At 47.7% G+C, this 15070-nt stretch overlaps 1 protein-coding gene across 1 annotated transcript in view; it reads right to left on the bottom strand.

Annotated features, from left to right (window-relative positions):
- Nucleotides 1-1513: 1513 nt before the first annotated feature.
- The window catches only part of LOC128828497 (venom factor-like), a 55359-nt gene continuing 41802 nt past the window's right edge, over nucleotides 1514-15070 (bottom strand). Inside the window, exons 30-40 of the mRNA XM_054013214.1 lie at nucleotides 14218-14376; nucleotides 13025-13175; nucleotides 10491-10542; nucleotides 8159-8246; nucleotides 7347-7436; nucleotides 6915-7020; nucleotides 5477-5566; nucleotides 5104-5190; nucleotides 2993-3076; nucleotides 2762-2897; nucleotides 1514-1839 (exon numbers count right to left, since the gene is read on the bottom strand). Coding sequence (XP_053869189.1) covers nucleotides 1698-1839; nucleotides 2762-2897; nucleotides 2993-3076; nucleotides 5104-5190; nucleotides 5477-5566; nucleotides 6915-7020; nucleotides 7347-7436; nucleotides 8159-8246; nucleotides 10491-10542; nucleotides 13025-13175; nucleotides 14218-14376 — 1185 coding nt within the window. The 3' untranslated portion in view covers nucleotides 1514-1697. The remainder of the gene's footprint in view (nucleotides 1840-2761; nucleotides 2898-2992; nucleotides 3077-5103; nucleotides 5191-5476; nucleotides 5567-6914; nucleotides 7021-7346; nucleotides 7437-8158; nucleotides 8247-10490; nucleotides 10543-13024; nucleotides 13176-14217; nucleotides 14377-15070) is intronic.

Raw genomic sequence — 15070 nt, 5'->3', positions numbered from 1 at the left:
CCACCCATTCCACCCCTTCCCCTGTGGCCCCACCCCCATTCCACCCCAACTCCACCTGTTCCCCACCGAGGCCCCGTCCCCCACTCACTCCTTTCCCATACCCCCACTGCGGCCCGGAGGCCAGAAAAGCTCTGTGCCTGCCAGCCCTGATGCCATGGCAGGGGGAGATTTTTCCGGTGGCCCCAAATCCGCCACGGTCCCCTGCCTCCAGCAGCACGAGGTTTCGGGAGGCTTAGCCTCCCACAGCCTCCATTATGTGCCACCCGTGCGTGATCCTGTAAATGGTAGGAATGTAAAACCAAGGGGAAGAAGTAATTGAATGTTAAACTGGATTATACTGTTCAGCCAATGTGTGGCGCCATGCGCAACATACATTACTTAAGCTCCTAACAGCTGTTCCTAGCAGTGCATTAAAGGACGGTATAAGCAAACACATCTGGAGTCTCTCTCTGAGAAAAGCTCTTCCGTCAGTCCATATCTGGCACAGAAGCCTGACCTACTAGTCACAGTCCTGCAACCTACCGTGTACAAGGTGTACATGACAAATTGCACACATCGAATTCCTCACTACTTTACTCTGGACTTTTACTCTTCCCTTGAACCTGATTCACAGAGTGTTAGTCCAACAGAGACCATTAGATCATCTAGCCTCACCTCCTGTATAACACCGGCCGGAGAATTTCACCCACTTACCCCTGTATTGAGCCCAAGAACCTGTGCTGGACTAAAGTATATCCAGTCTTGATTTGAAGACATCAAGAGGCGGACAATCCACCGCTTCCCTTGGGAGTTTGTTCTTGTGGTTAATCGTCCTCGCTATTAAAAACTGGTTCCTTATTTCTAATTTGAATTGATCTGGCTTTAACTTCCAGCCTTTGGTTCTTATTATACCTTTTGCTGCTAGGTTTTGCCACCTGACCTATCCCCTCTCATTCATTACAGAGCCGTCACCGCTTGCCTCCGATTGGCCCATGGTGCCACAAATATCTGCAAATCTGCCTCATTCTCCCCCCTTCAAATCCCTCCTCAAAAAAACTCGACAACAGTTCGGCTGCTAGTGTGGAGTGACCACCACCCATCATGCTGACCAATATCTGTTTCCTTGCACTCCCCGATCGGTCTATATCCATCTGTTCGCTCTTGTCTTATTCTTTGAGTGTAAGGCCCTCGGAGGGGGGTGGGGGGTAGGGACAGTCTTTTTGCTCTGTGATTGTACAGCACCTGGCACGGTGGGGTCCTGGTCTCTGATGAGGCCCCTTAGGCGCTACAGTAATCATCACCAGCTTCTTCTCCCAACCCCAAGGTTGGGTAGGGCCAAGCTAGGGTGATACAAATAAAATAAATAAATAAATAATATAAGAACATTAACGAACCTTTTAGTACCTGGCATTTCCTCCCTATGAAGGTTTTTATACATTAACCTAATTGAGTGCATTCATGGCCCTCATTATTAGCCAATATTGTAGCATTAGATGATGTGATAGTTGTAAAAATCCACCACAAGAGAACCGTGTAAGAAGTCAGGCATTTTATATCTACGGAAATGATTGGTAAGGGGGCAGGAGAGGAAGCACAAGCAGGGTAGGGGATATTACACCATAGGAATGTCGGAATGAAGGTGTCTCAGCCTTGCGTGACGCTGCAGCTGAGCTCAGACCCTCCCATCTGGACTCTCGCCGCGAGTGCCGGTTCCGCCTTTAAGTCGGGCAGCCGACCATGGTCATGGCTTGGGAGAACTCTTCGAATTCCTCGCACAGGGTCTGGAATTCCTCCTCCTGGCATTCGTCCTCATTGGGCAACTTCTCGATCCAGGTGTCCTTGCTAATGATGTAAGTGATCCTGGAATGGAGAAGAAGGTTTGTGCCTTTGAGCTCAGGATTTACTGAGTAATCTACCTGTGTGGCTCCTCGAGGCTGTCCAGGCTTTGCCCTGTTGGCATAGCTCACACCCGCACTGGGGCAGGCTGGGCCGCATCCAGTGGTGTCTGTTACAGCCTTGGCTGACGGAGATGGGTCTTTTAGCTCAGGCAATAGAGGCTCCTGCTTTAAGTTCCAGAGGTCCCCGCTTCAACCCATGACATCGTCAACTCATCCAGGATCCTGATGTAGCATTGGCCGGAGTCTGAGGAGCACATCTGACTTGCGTAAGAATTGAACTGACTGCATCCCTGTTGATCTTTAATATGGAGGTGGAGTCTAGCCAGAGACTACAGTTCCCAGCATGCAATACTCTGCATTCAGCCACACATGTATTAGGACGGAAGTCTCTGAAGAGGCAGCACCCTCCTTGTTAAAGAGGAAGGCCCCATTTTGGAACTCCCTGGTTATGGGCTTGGAGGACCCTGGGCTACCCTGGAGAACAACTCAATAAGGAAGCTCAGTTGAAGATATTGGATAAACTAGACAAAAGGGCAACTGTTTCAGGTCACACATCCTAAAGAGGCCCTCTCCTCTGGTCATTTTCTATCATCAGGGGGTGTCCCTGACTATTGTCCCATCATGTCAGATCCTAACAAGTCCCCCCAAGAATCTGACCCAACATTGCTAATAGGTAGGGCCCTACACATTCATGGCCCATGAAAAATGAGTCACAGACCGTGAAATCTGGTCTTCATTGTGAAATCTGGGGTATTGTGGTGGGGGCAGGGTCATGGTATTGCCACCCTTACTTCTGCACTGCCTTCAGAGCAGGGCGAAACGGCACCTGCAATCTCCAGCCCGACAGCACAGACCTGAAGACGTTTGGAGGGTAGGTTACTTACTCAGTTTTCAAGTCCCACAAGTCACTGCTGAGTCCCCAGATCAAGTAGTCCTTGTTAGGTTCCAATCTCAGAGACTCCCTGCACTTCACATGGCTGATGAACGGGCGGGTTTGTCCTAGTGGATTTTCATCAGTCCCTGGGGAAGAGAAGAAAGATGGTCATTTAGCTGTTCCAGGTAGGGGAGCCAGTTTATTAGCTTGTTTATTAGTGTCCGGAAGGGGGAGCTCTTACCTGCTTTAATGACTCGCAAAATGTTCATCTTGTAGTTGTCATGACTGTTTGATTCTTCAATTCTAACCAGCCCGGCTTTATACACTGAGGGGGGAGAAAGTGACACTGGTTAAAGACTGTAGCAGTTTTCTGTAGGGAAACTGGTGTGTGGTCAACTCACGGAGAGGCAGAGAGAATTAAGCAAACAGGGTAGTAGACCTTGATCCATTCCATTTGTTCTAAGATTCCTCCAGGGCTTGGATTAGGAGTTTCACATCATTTTTTTGATCTGGTGTTGATAATAGTGACATACATGGTAGACAGACAGTTTCGTCAAGGGACATTTTGGCAGCTTGTCATAAGCACAGCCAGACTGGGTCAGACCAAAGGTCCATCTAGCCCAGTATCCTGTCTTCCGACAGTGGCCAATGCCAGGTGCCCCAGAGGGAATGAACAGAACAGATAATCATTCAGTGATCCATGTCCTGTGGCCCAATCCCAACTTCTGGCAAACAGAGGCTAGGGACACCATCTCTGCCCATCCTGCCTAATAGCCATGGATGGCTCTATCCTCCATGAACTTATCTAGTTCTTTTTTGAACCCTGTTATAGTCTTGGCCTTCACAACATCCTCTGGCAAGGAGTTCCACAGGTTGACTGTGCGCTGTGTGAAAAAATACTTCCTTTTGTTTGTTTTAAACCTGCTGCCTATTAATTTCATTTGGTGACCCCTAGTTCTTGTGTTATGAGAAGGAGTAAATAAACATTTCCTTATTTATTTTCTCCACATCAGTCATGATTTTATAGACCTCTATCATAGGTGTCAACTCTGTGGGTGCTCCGGGGCTGGGGCACCCATGGGGAAAAATTGGTGGGTGCTCTGCACCTACCGGTAGCTCCCTGCCCCGCCCCAGCTCACCTCCACCTCCGCCTCCTCCCCTGAGCCCGCCGCGTCCCCGCTTTTCCCCCTAGCTCCCAGCACTTCCCTCTGCGAAATAGTTGTTTTGCGGTAGCAAGCGCTGGGAGGGAGAGGGTGGAGGGGGAATGTGGCGCGTTCGGGGAAGAGGTGGGGCTGGGGCGGGGATTTGGGGAAGGAATCCAATAGGGGCAGGGAGGGGGCAGAGTTGGGGTGGGGACTTTGGCGAAGGGATTGGAATGGGGATGGGGCAGGGGCAGGGCCGGGGTGGAGTCAGGGCGGGGAGGTGTCAAGCACCCACTGGCGCCAGGAAAAGTTGGCACCTATGACCTCTATCATATCCCTCCTTAGTCGTCTCTTTTCCAAGCTGAAAAGTCCCAGTCTTATTAATCTCTCCACATCTGGAAGCCGTTCCATACCCCTAATCATTTGTGTTGCCCTTTTCTGAACTTTTTCCAATTCCAATATATCTTTTTTGAGATGGGGCGACCACATCTGCATGCACTATTCAAGATGTGGGCGCACCATGGATTTATATAGAGGCAACATGATATTTTCTGTCTTATTATCTATCCCTTTCTTAATGATCCCCAACATTCTGGTCGCTTTTTTGACTGCCACTGCACATTGAGTGGATGTTTTCAGAGAACTAGACCACAATGACTCCAAGATCTCTTTCTTGAGTGGTAACAGCTAATTTAGACCCCATCATTGTATATGTATAGTTGGGATTATGTTTTCCAATGTGCATTACTTTGCATTTATAACTTCAAGAGCTGCACCTAAACTGGGGTTCACAGAGTGAGTGGCCAGGGTGGCCAATGGAGACTCCAGATTGATACTGTAAGCCTTCTATTTGGGTCAAAATGGAGAATTGCAGGCCCTGGGCCAAAGATAGAGCATCCGATCTCAATCTGAATATTTCCGTGCAAGAGGTTGGATTTGAATTCTTAGAACCTCTGGTTTTGGCTCTGGGTTGGGTTCCAAAGCAGAAGAGGTCTATTTTCCAGATCTTGTTGGTAAAGCAGGCGAGATCTCGTGCAAACAGCTGATTTGGTGAGATTTCTGCCATTTTGGGGACCCAAAAATCTCACGAGTCTTTTGTACTGATAAATCCAAAACCTACCCTTAGTTCAAGCTCAGATCCAGCTGTAAATCTGGACCGTGTCTCTACTCTCAAAATGTAAAACTCTGCAGATCCAAAGAGCAGTTTTACCATAATCGACTCCAGGTTCACATGCCAACTCAATTCGTCTGTTCAGGTTGATGGGACCCGTCATCTTGTGCTGCAGGAAACAGTTTTCTGGAGGGGAAGAGGAAGGAGGGAGTCACCAGGGAAGACATTCAAGTAGAGCTGGGTGAAATTTTTCAACCACAATTCATTCAGCACAAAAGGCAGAATCAGCAATACTGAAACATTGTGCGAATGTGTGTCAAATTCGCCAAATTGTTTATGAACGTCCCCTCCCCAAATTCTGAAATATCTAAACATTAAAAGCTCTATAGGAGAGCTAGGCTGGGTCATTACATGCTCCAAGAACCTGTATCCTAGCCTGCCCTGGTGTAAGCAGAAACAGGACCATCCTTACCCTCCGCACACCGACACACGTCCCCGTGACAGATCTTATTGAGAAAGCCGCTCTCTTTAGGCAGGCGGTAGAACATAGTGCATTGGTCAACTACAGAATGAGCAGAGAATCACAGATTAGTAGATTTTAAGGACTCAAGGCACCATTGGGATCTCGCCTGACCCCTTGCATCACACAGACTATAGAATTTCACCCGCCATACCCGCATCAAGCCCATATCTTGTGATTGAGCCAGGCTCTGTTGTTTAGAAAGACATCCAGAGATGGGAAGCAGGGGCGCCGGAACTGGGGAGGTCAGGGGGGCCGTGGCCCCATCACTTTTTACCGGCCGTAAGGGTGAGCAACAGGGAGGAGGGGCAGAAAGGAGGGAGGGGCAGGGTCTTTGAGGGAAGAAGCGGTGCGGAAGCAGGGCTCGGGGAGAAGGGGCGGGCTGAGGGCGGGAGGCTCGGGGAGAAGATGCAGCGCGGGGTCAGGGCTTCAGGGGGCAGGGCCACAGTTCGGGCACCGGCAGTCAGCCCACTTTCAGGAAGCTTCCGCCGCTCCTGATGGGAAGCATTACCCTTCATGCAGATTGATACCCATTAACAAATTGGAGCTCCTAGGGGACAACCCTGAAGTCCTTACTCAACCCAAAGTCTCACTGAGGTCATTGCCAGAGCATTGACTGAGCGAAGTGAGAGTCACGACTAAGATCTGGAACCAACTCGAGCAGTGAGAGATTTTAATGTCTTGAGTCTCTTGGGGAGACCTAGGTGGTGCTGGGCCCTAGAAGAGACCAACTGGCCATTTTATCTAGAGATGATCCTGAATCAAATCTTGTATCTTCTTTTCATAGATTGAGAGCTTTTAAGGCCAAACTAAATGTTAAACGACTTATGCCGACCAATCTGTCCCACCTTGCCTTTAGCTGTGACGCTCGGAGTACCTTTCCCAGGCCTGAAGAAGAGCTGTGTGTGTCTCGAAAGCTTGTCTCTCTCACCAGCAGAAGTTGGTCCCATAACATACATTCCCTCTCCCACCTTGTCTTTTTGATTCCATGACGACATCAAGAGATTTCCCGCGGTCGCACGTTCCAATGATTTATTGCCCTCAACTTCTGAGCAGGCCAAGCTCTGTGGAAGTTTGGATCTGGATCTAAATTTCCTGACTCACCTTTATTAGATTCTTGTATCCTCTCTTAGACAGAGACCGAGGCCAGATACTACATAGGGAGGCATGAAATGCACCTTATTGTGCCACATGGCTTGTCTGTTCTTTCCTGCTCCCGACTGGTGATCAGCTCATGCTTTGATGCATGAAGAATGAGAACTCTTGTCACTTTCATTCTAGCTACGGTCACTCCTGGTGCTTTCCTTATTCATGCACCTGAGAAAGCTCTTCTGAGTGTCTGGGAGAAAGGGACATATTGGGGGTGACCCCAGTGATGAGAAAAGATTACCTAAAGAGTAATACTCATAGACTTTGACAGAGCCCGGCTGAATGAGACCAACTTCGAAAAACTGGTGAGCTTTAAACTGCAGGCATTCCTCCTCCATATGTGACACCTGGGTGAGGAGAGAACAGAAAAGGAATGCTTAGGTCTTTGGAAAGGAAGAAATGGCAGAGGAGACAAAAAGGCATGAAAGAGAGAAAGGTTGAAGGAGAAAGAGTGATACACGGGGGATCAGATTCAGCCGTTGGTGTTAGCTGGGGCATCTCCCATTAAAGACCATGGGACCTGTGCACAATTTATCCTGCGGGCGATTCTGCCACCAGTTATACCTGGGCATCTCTGGGGACACCTGGGTGTGCAAATTGGCTAAAGCGGGAGCCTGCAGCCGTTGGTCCTGAATTTAACACAAGATCAGAGAACGCCCTTGTAAAGTCTTACCTTGTCCAGGTAGATGATGAGGGTGCTTCTGTCCGAAGGGGATCGGTCAATTTCATACTTGGAAATGTATCTGTCAACCCCTTTGGAAAGCTAAACACAACGAAGGAAAAGCAAGAGGCATCACGGTAAGGCAGGGACGCAAAATCCTGAAGCTGCACCCAAATGAGTCAATCCCCACTACTAAGCCGTACAATATGGATGTGATCATAACTCCCTCTAGTGGCAGGCCTGTATAAAGCCTGACCCTATTTCGAGCTGAAAGAGTTATTGCTTTAGGTCAGTGGCTCTCAAACTTTTTTACTGGTGACCCCTTTCACATAGCAAGTCTGAGTACAACCCCTCTTAGAAATTAAAAACACGTTTTTATATATTTAATACCATTATAAATGCTGGAGGCAAAGCGGGGTTTGGGGTGGAGGTTGACAGTTCATGACCCCCCCATGTAATAACCTCGCGACCCCCTGAGGGGTCCCAACCTCCAGTTTGAGAGCCCCTGCTTTAGGTCAAGTGCAAGAGGGTAGGGCTAAAGGTCCCAGGTACCATCCTCACTGACGATCACGATTTCTGTATGGATGGGGACCTATTTCACATAGGCCTGATGGTAATGAGTTTCCATTGCTGACCAGAGGAGACCTGCTCTCCTACAACTGGAAGGCTCCATGGCCTGATTCCTTGAGCCATCCAGCCTCTAACCTCCTCGTGTAGCTTCCACATCTCAGACAGTGGGAAGAACCTCCCCCAGCTCGAGCTTTAAGCTCTGTTTAGCCTGGGCCTTCATGTTCTACTGAATAGTTCGGATGATGCCAACGTACTCTGGTCAGATCTTCCACATCTGGCGAGAAGCCCGTGAGCATGGAGACATCGAGGATTGACATTGTGGCATCAACTTCACGGAGGTACCTAGCGAGGAAAAGAAAATGCCCTTGCATCAAAATTTAACACTGAGAAACCCATTTTGATATTGACTTGCCAGCTCTTAATATTTTTTTCTGCTGTCCTCTAGGAAAATCTATAGCCCATGAGCATTCATCCCCATATACCCCCATCTATCTATCTCTCTGTCCCCACATACACCTAGGGTGACCAGACAGCAAATGTGAAAAATCAGGACAGGGCGTGAGGGGTAATAGGAGCCTATATAAGCAAAAGACCCAAAAATCGGGACTGTCCCTATAAAATCGGGACATCTGGTCATCCTACATACATTCCTCTATCTCTCCCCACAGTATCCATACATTTCTGAAGCTCCCACCAACACTGTATGGTATTAAGCGGTAAAGCACATCTGTCGGAGGCATTTAGGGCTAGATTTACTAAGGTATTTCAGCACCGAAAGAGTTTTACCAAAGCAGATCAGGTACCTAACTCCCACTGAACGTCAATGAGAGTTAGTCACTTATCTCACTTAACTCCCCACTAGGCACCTATCTGCATTTTTAGGCCATTTAAATACTTTTGTAGCTCTGGGGCCTTTTCCTTGCTTAGATGCTCTAGTTGTAATGGAGATATCCCATCTCCTAGAACTGGAAGGGACCTTGAAAGGTCATCGAGTCCAGCCCCCTGCCTTCACTAGCAGGACCAAGTACTGATTTTGCCCCAGATTCCCAAGTGGCCCCCTCAAGGATTGAACTCACAACCCTGGGTTTAGTAGGCCAATGCTCAAACCACTGAGCTATCCCTCCCCCAATGAGGGACAGTAAAAAATGAAAAACCTCAAAACCGAATAGTCTTTGCAATTTGATTCAAATTTTCAAAATTAAAAAAAAAAACCCAAGTCGATTTGCATGGGAAAGAAAACAGGGCAACGGGTAGCATTTTTACACTCCAATAGGGGCCTTCCTTCCTTATCGGCGTGGAAAATGCATCCTTTTCAAACACGTCGGGGCTGAAAATCAACAGGCACTGGGGAAAAAATCTCGCTTGTGGAACTGGCCATTTGGACAGAAATTCAACGGAAGTTCTCATTTGTTGAAGTAGCCTGGATTAAGAGGGTGAAGTAGTTACGTGGAAGTTTCTAGCCAGAACGGTTCCACGGCAATGCTGGGAATTAGCTATAAAGTCTATTTATCTGCCTCTCTCTCTCGCTAGGTATTATTAATTATTGTAGTGCCTCGGTCTCCAGGCATTGTGCTGGGCACTGTAAAAACATAGACCCAAAAGACGTTCCCTGCCCCGAAGATCTTACAGTCTAAGGAGAAGGCCAGATCTAACTGGTGGATACAGACTGATGGGAGAGCCCAAAGAAACAATGAGACAATATTGGCCAACATGATGGGCATTGGCCTCAGCTCACCCGCTGCCTAACCGTTGTCAATTTTTTTGTGTGGCCATCAAAGCAAAGGAGCGTTTAAAGACAAGATTAGAGGGGCAGTGAGGTAGCTTTGTGGAAACTTACATAAGGTACTTATATGGCTGTCATCACAGCAGGGCCTAGCCCCTATTCCTGACCAGGTCTTTATTTAAAGCATGCCAACCAGAGACTTTCCTTGAGGATGCCATCACAGGATTTATACAAGACCAGTGCATGCTGGGCTAGGATCCTTCCATGTAGACCAGCAACAAATCCAGCTGTGTTGCAGTGTGGTCTAGTGCACAGAGCACTGGACTGGAACTCAGGAGACCTATCTTCTATTCCTAGCTCTGCCCCAAGCCTCCCGGGTGACGTTAGGCAAGTCACAGCACTGCTCTGTGCCTCAGTTTCCCCACTTGTAAAATCGGGGTCATGATACTGTTTTCCTTTATAAAGCACTTTGTTAGCTCCTAATGACAAGGGCTAGATAAGAGCTGGGGCTCATAATAGTTATTCAGTAATACTGATCCTTATTCTATGGAAGTGTGTCCTGTGTAGCAATATTCATAGGTTCTAAGGCCAGAAGGAACCATTGTGATCATCTGCTCTGACCTCGTGTATAACACGGGCCATAGAACTGCCCCCAAATAATTCCTGTTTGAGCTAGCACATATCTTCCAGAAAACCTCCCCATTTTGATTTTAAAATGGCCTGTGATGGAGAATCTGCCACACTCCTTGGTAAATTGTTCCGATGGTTAGTTACCCTGGCTGTTAAAAATTTACACCGTATTTGTAAATTTGAATTTGTCTAGCTTCAACTCCAACATTATCATTAAAGGTCAGTGTTGTCACCTGGTGCAGATTTTGATGAAGACTGAACGCAGGGCTCCTTCCGGCTTCTTAGCTAGAAATGTTTCAAAAGAGGAAAAAATATTTTTTGGTGTAAGTTTCATTTTTGTTTTGTAGCAAGCCCCAAAACTTGGAAACTCAGCACTTTAATCAAATAGATCCTAGAACTGGGGTGAAACCCCCCCCAAAGGAACCAGCCACCCTGAAGGATACCTGACACACAAGCTAAAAAACAGCATTGCCAACTCTTGTGGTAAGTCTTAAGATTTTTGATGTGTTTCTTTATGCCCCAGCTCCTGGAACCAAAAGATCACACGAGAATCTCAGCTTTCACTTAGCACAAAAGTCCTTTTCTAGGCCTTGAGCTTGTGGAGAAAAGCTTTCGTGAAGTGGGAGCAACTGAAAGACTCAGAAATCAGAAGGCTAAGAAAACGAACCCCAAATATATTATTTTTTTAAATCTCATGATTTTAAGCGGATGTCATTGTTTTTTGGGGACATGACTAATGGGTTTTGAATGCTCGAGTTTGGCAATAGTAAAAAAGCCTCTCCCACAGAAATGTGGTTTTGTGTTAGCAGGAGAGAGAGGCCTGAATCAGAATCTCGGATCTGAACTCCCTTGAACTTTGGAAAGTTCAGAACTTGATCCAAAACTCCTGGCTGGCCTTGATCTCTCCAACAGGCCAAGACAAGATCCTGGCTCTGTTACAGGTTACATCTACACGACGCGCTAGGGTGTGATTCCCCGGCTCATGCTAGCTCTCATCAAGGGTATAAACAGTAGTGTTGATGCAATCAGTACTCAGCGGGGCTAAGCCGTGCCTCTGTTGCCTTACCCATGGCACGGCAGCGACATCACTATTTATACTCATGCTAGCTAGATGTGTGCTTGCGTGGGTAAGTGAGAACCCCTAGCCTTCAGTGTGCACATGGCCCAGGGGTTCTCAAACTGGGGCAGGACCCCGGGGGGGGGGATGTTTACCATTTTATTACATGGGGAGTCGCGAGCTGTCAGCCTCCATCCCAAACCCTGATGCATCCAGCATTTATAATGGTGTTAAATAGATAAAAAGTGTTTTTAATTTATAAGGGGGGGGGTCGCACTCAGAGGTTTGCTATGTGAAAAGGGGTCACCAGTACAAAAGTTTGTGAACCACTGACATAACCTAAGTGTGTGTGCTCATGTCTCCATCTAGTGGCTCATATCAAGAACAGCAGCCAGTTTAGTCAGCCAAGTTATTAGCTAAAGAAGCAACAGGTCACATTTTTCAGTGCTGATGGCTGGAAGCAGGGCCGCCGAGAGTGGATTCGGGCCCCGGTGAAAATTTCTTTTCAGACCCCCCCAGCAAGGGCGGACCGGCTAAACAGGGCCAATGGGGGTGGGGGGGAGGGAGGGACGGGGAAGCTGGGCCCCCTTCCCGACCGCCGGGCCCCTATAATTTGTACCGGCTTCCCTCACCTCTCGTCGGCCCTGGCTGTAAGTCCGAGCCCTCTGACAAGTGTGATGATTCTACCTACGAGGCGACACGAATGCTCCCAAACTTTAGACCCTTATATCTCTAGCAAGCTGAACTGAGCCCTAGATCTGAGCCCCCAACCCTTGGGAGAAGTGTAGACCCGGTTCTAAACTTGGTTCAGACTCATCTCTCCTTTAGAGGGAGCGAGTCCCGTGCCTGACTTTTCATCCATATTGGATTGTAGGATCATGAGGCGTTCTAAGCCTGCTGATCACAGGTGTCATGATGACAGCATGCTGTCCTTCAGCTGGACTGACCCTGTGTCGGAACATGTAGTGCCTAGTGAGAACAGTAATAGTAGCAAAATAAAAAAGACTTATTAATTATTATTATTATTAATAATACCTAGCTCAATAGTATTTTTCATTTTACAGTGTCATTATCCCCATTTTACAGCTGGGGAGACTGAGATACAGAAAGGTGAAGCAAGTTGTCCAAGGTCACCCAGCAGGCCAGTGGCAAAAAGGGAACAGAACCCGGATGTCCTGAGTACCAGGCCAATGCTCTGTCCACTAATAAACATTGCTGCATTTGCTAATCTACCTGCCCTGACCTCATTATTACTTTACACTCCACTCAACTCTGCACTGGTCCGGTGGTTCACACACAGTTCCTGGCTTTGACCCAAACTCCAGAGGAAAGTAACTGAAATGCTCTGTTTCCCCTGTGTAAAATGGGAATAAGACGCCTCCCTTTGGCTGGTTAGATTGGAAGCTCTTTGGGGCAGGGACTGTCTCTTACCATTTGTATGTACAGCACCTGGCACAATATGTCCTTGATCTCGGTTGAAGTCTCTAGGTCCTGCTCTAATACTAATATTTCTATTCTGGTCCTTCCACTCTGTGCATCCTGTTCTCCTGGTCTTAATTTAGGCTGCAATTCTGAAAACATTTATGCACATCTTTGATTTTATGCTTCTTTAACTTCAGTGGGACTTCTCATGTGTGTAAAGTTAAATACTTGTGTAGGTGTTTGGGTAGCGACAGCAAACTTAATTTAACCGGTCAGAAGGGAACTTACCATTCTGGGCTTCCCTGACAGACACCTTCAAGTCAAAGTTCTTACATTGAGATGTATCCTCCGGTATCTTTGCATTGTAAACAGTTACCACGGTCAAGGTTCCTTGTCCGGTGCCTCTCGCGCTCACAACGAAGTCTTTATTCAGCCTAGTCTGTAAAGAATCCTCAGTCAGATTGGGTGACTCTTACATTTCTTAATTTTAAAATAGGCCAGTGCCGATGAAACCTGCCAGACTGATAGCCTGCAAGATTTCTGATGTTCTCTATATGCCAAACAGGTGAAGGGCGAGCTTCATACACGCCTACTGCCCCTTAATGGGCTTTCATTTGTTCTTATAAAGCAGTATATAAATGCTAAGTCTTATTACAGAAGGGAGTTCACTCTCATTCACCCCTTCAGCCGTTAGTGTCTCTGCTGAGCCTGTCAACCAGCGTGATGGGGATTCACCATCAGTGAACGGAGACCTCTCAACTCATCTCATGCAGGACAGTAAACAACCATCTGATGGTAATGCCATCAGAGCTGGGCAAATAACTAAGGGCAAATAACTACAGAGCTGGGTGAATAACTGATCTTTCGGTTTGCTGGCAGGTCCAAAAAATTGGCAAAAAAAAAAAAAAAAGGTTCAACCCAAACCAAATCTTAAAATTACAAAAAATTTTGGCAAATCAAAAAAAAAAATAATAATCCATTTTGGGTGGAAAGAAGCCTTTGTTAAGAGGTAGCTTCACAAAAGAGCAGCAGGAAAAGGTAGTGCTCTGCTTGTGACCCTTAGATCAGTGGCCTGGGATATCGGAGACCCTTGTTCAATTCCCCTCGGCCTGTGGTGAAGGGTTTTGCGTTGGGGTCTCCCATATTGCACCAGGGTGTCCTAGCCACTGGGCTATGGGATATTCTCCTAAAGGGCTTTCTCAAGCTTTCCAGTTCGAGTGGTTCCACTTTTCATAAATGACGACTCTCACTGGAGCAAATGTAAATGGAGCGAGGGCGGGGCTGGGAAAAAGAAAGAAGTCAGCGTCTGTGGTGCCTAAGGACCCCGAGATTGTGCAGTGGCTGGACTCCTTTCAGACTGCAGGAGCATGAAGCACCCTGGGCATCCAGAGCAGAGACGCTTGGATTTCCCTCACAGCCGTCCTAGCGCATGGTCAGGAAGGGGCACACAGTAGGATCTGTGGCAGCAGGAAAAACAGTACCTCTGCCGTTCTGAGCACCATAGCAGTCTCATACTCAATCCTGTAAGTGACGGGTTTAGTCCGGCCAGGCAGAAGAACAGAAACATCTAAATTCAGCTCCTCGTGTTGGGGGATGTCTATCTGGTACTGCGCAAGAGCCTGGAATGCCATGACGATAGCCTGGAAGACCAGGAAAAAGACAAGAGTGTTACACCTTATTGTCCTCAGCAGCGGTTCCAGGCACCAGCACTCCAAGCGTGGGGCGCTTGGTCCCGTGGATTCGGCGGCAATTCGGCGGCGGGTACGCCAAAGCCGCGGGACCGGCGGACCTCCCGCAGGCAGGCCGCCGAATCCGCGGGACCAGGGACCTCCCGCCAAAGGCAGCCTGCCTGCCGTGTTTGGGGCGGCAAAAAGATTGTCCTATTGCCACAAACCAAGGGCCTGCATCCTTTTTGCTCCTGAATTACCCCAGTGGCCCGTGAATGAGATCAGAATCCAACCCTGACTGTTTAATGAACAGGAACTGAAAATACAACAGTTAACTCTCAGCGTTAGATGTTACACAGGATAGCAGGAGGTATATTTTTGTGCGGTGATTAACATATAGTCATTAACACAGATATGAGCCAGCCCAGTAGCAGAGGCTCATGGGGAAAGGGTTATCCATCCGCTATAGACCACTATAGGCCTTATGTTTAGGTTACACATTAGGAAAAACTTTTTAACTGTACCGATAGTTAAGTACTGGAACAAATTACCTAGGGAGGTTGTGGAATCTCCGTCATTGGTGTTTCTTAAGAACAGGTTAGACAAACCCTGTCAGGGATGATTTAGGTAATACTTTGTCCTACCTCAGTGCAGGGGACTGGACTAG

This window comes from Malaclemys terrapin, chromosome 23 (assembly GCF_027887155.1).
Source record: "Malaclemys terrapin pileata isolate rMalTer1 chromosome 23, rMalTer1.hap1, whole genome shotgun sequence".
NCBI classification, from domain to species: domain Eukaryota; kingdom Metazoa; phylum Chordata; order Testudines; family Emydidae; genus Malaclemys; species Malaclemys terrapin.
Note: the sequence above shows the minus strand (reverse complement) of the source record. Positions and strands in the feature narration are given on the sequence as shown.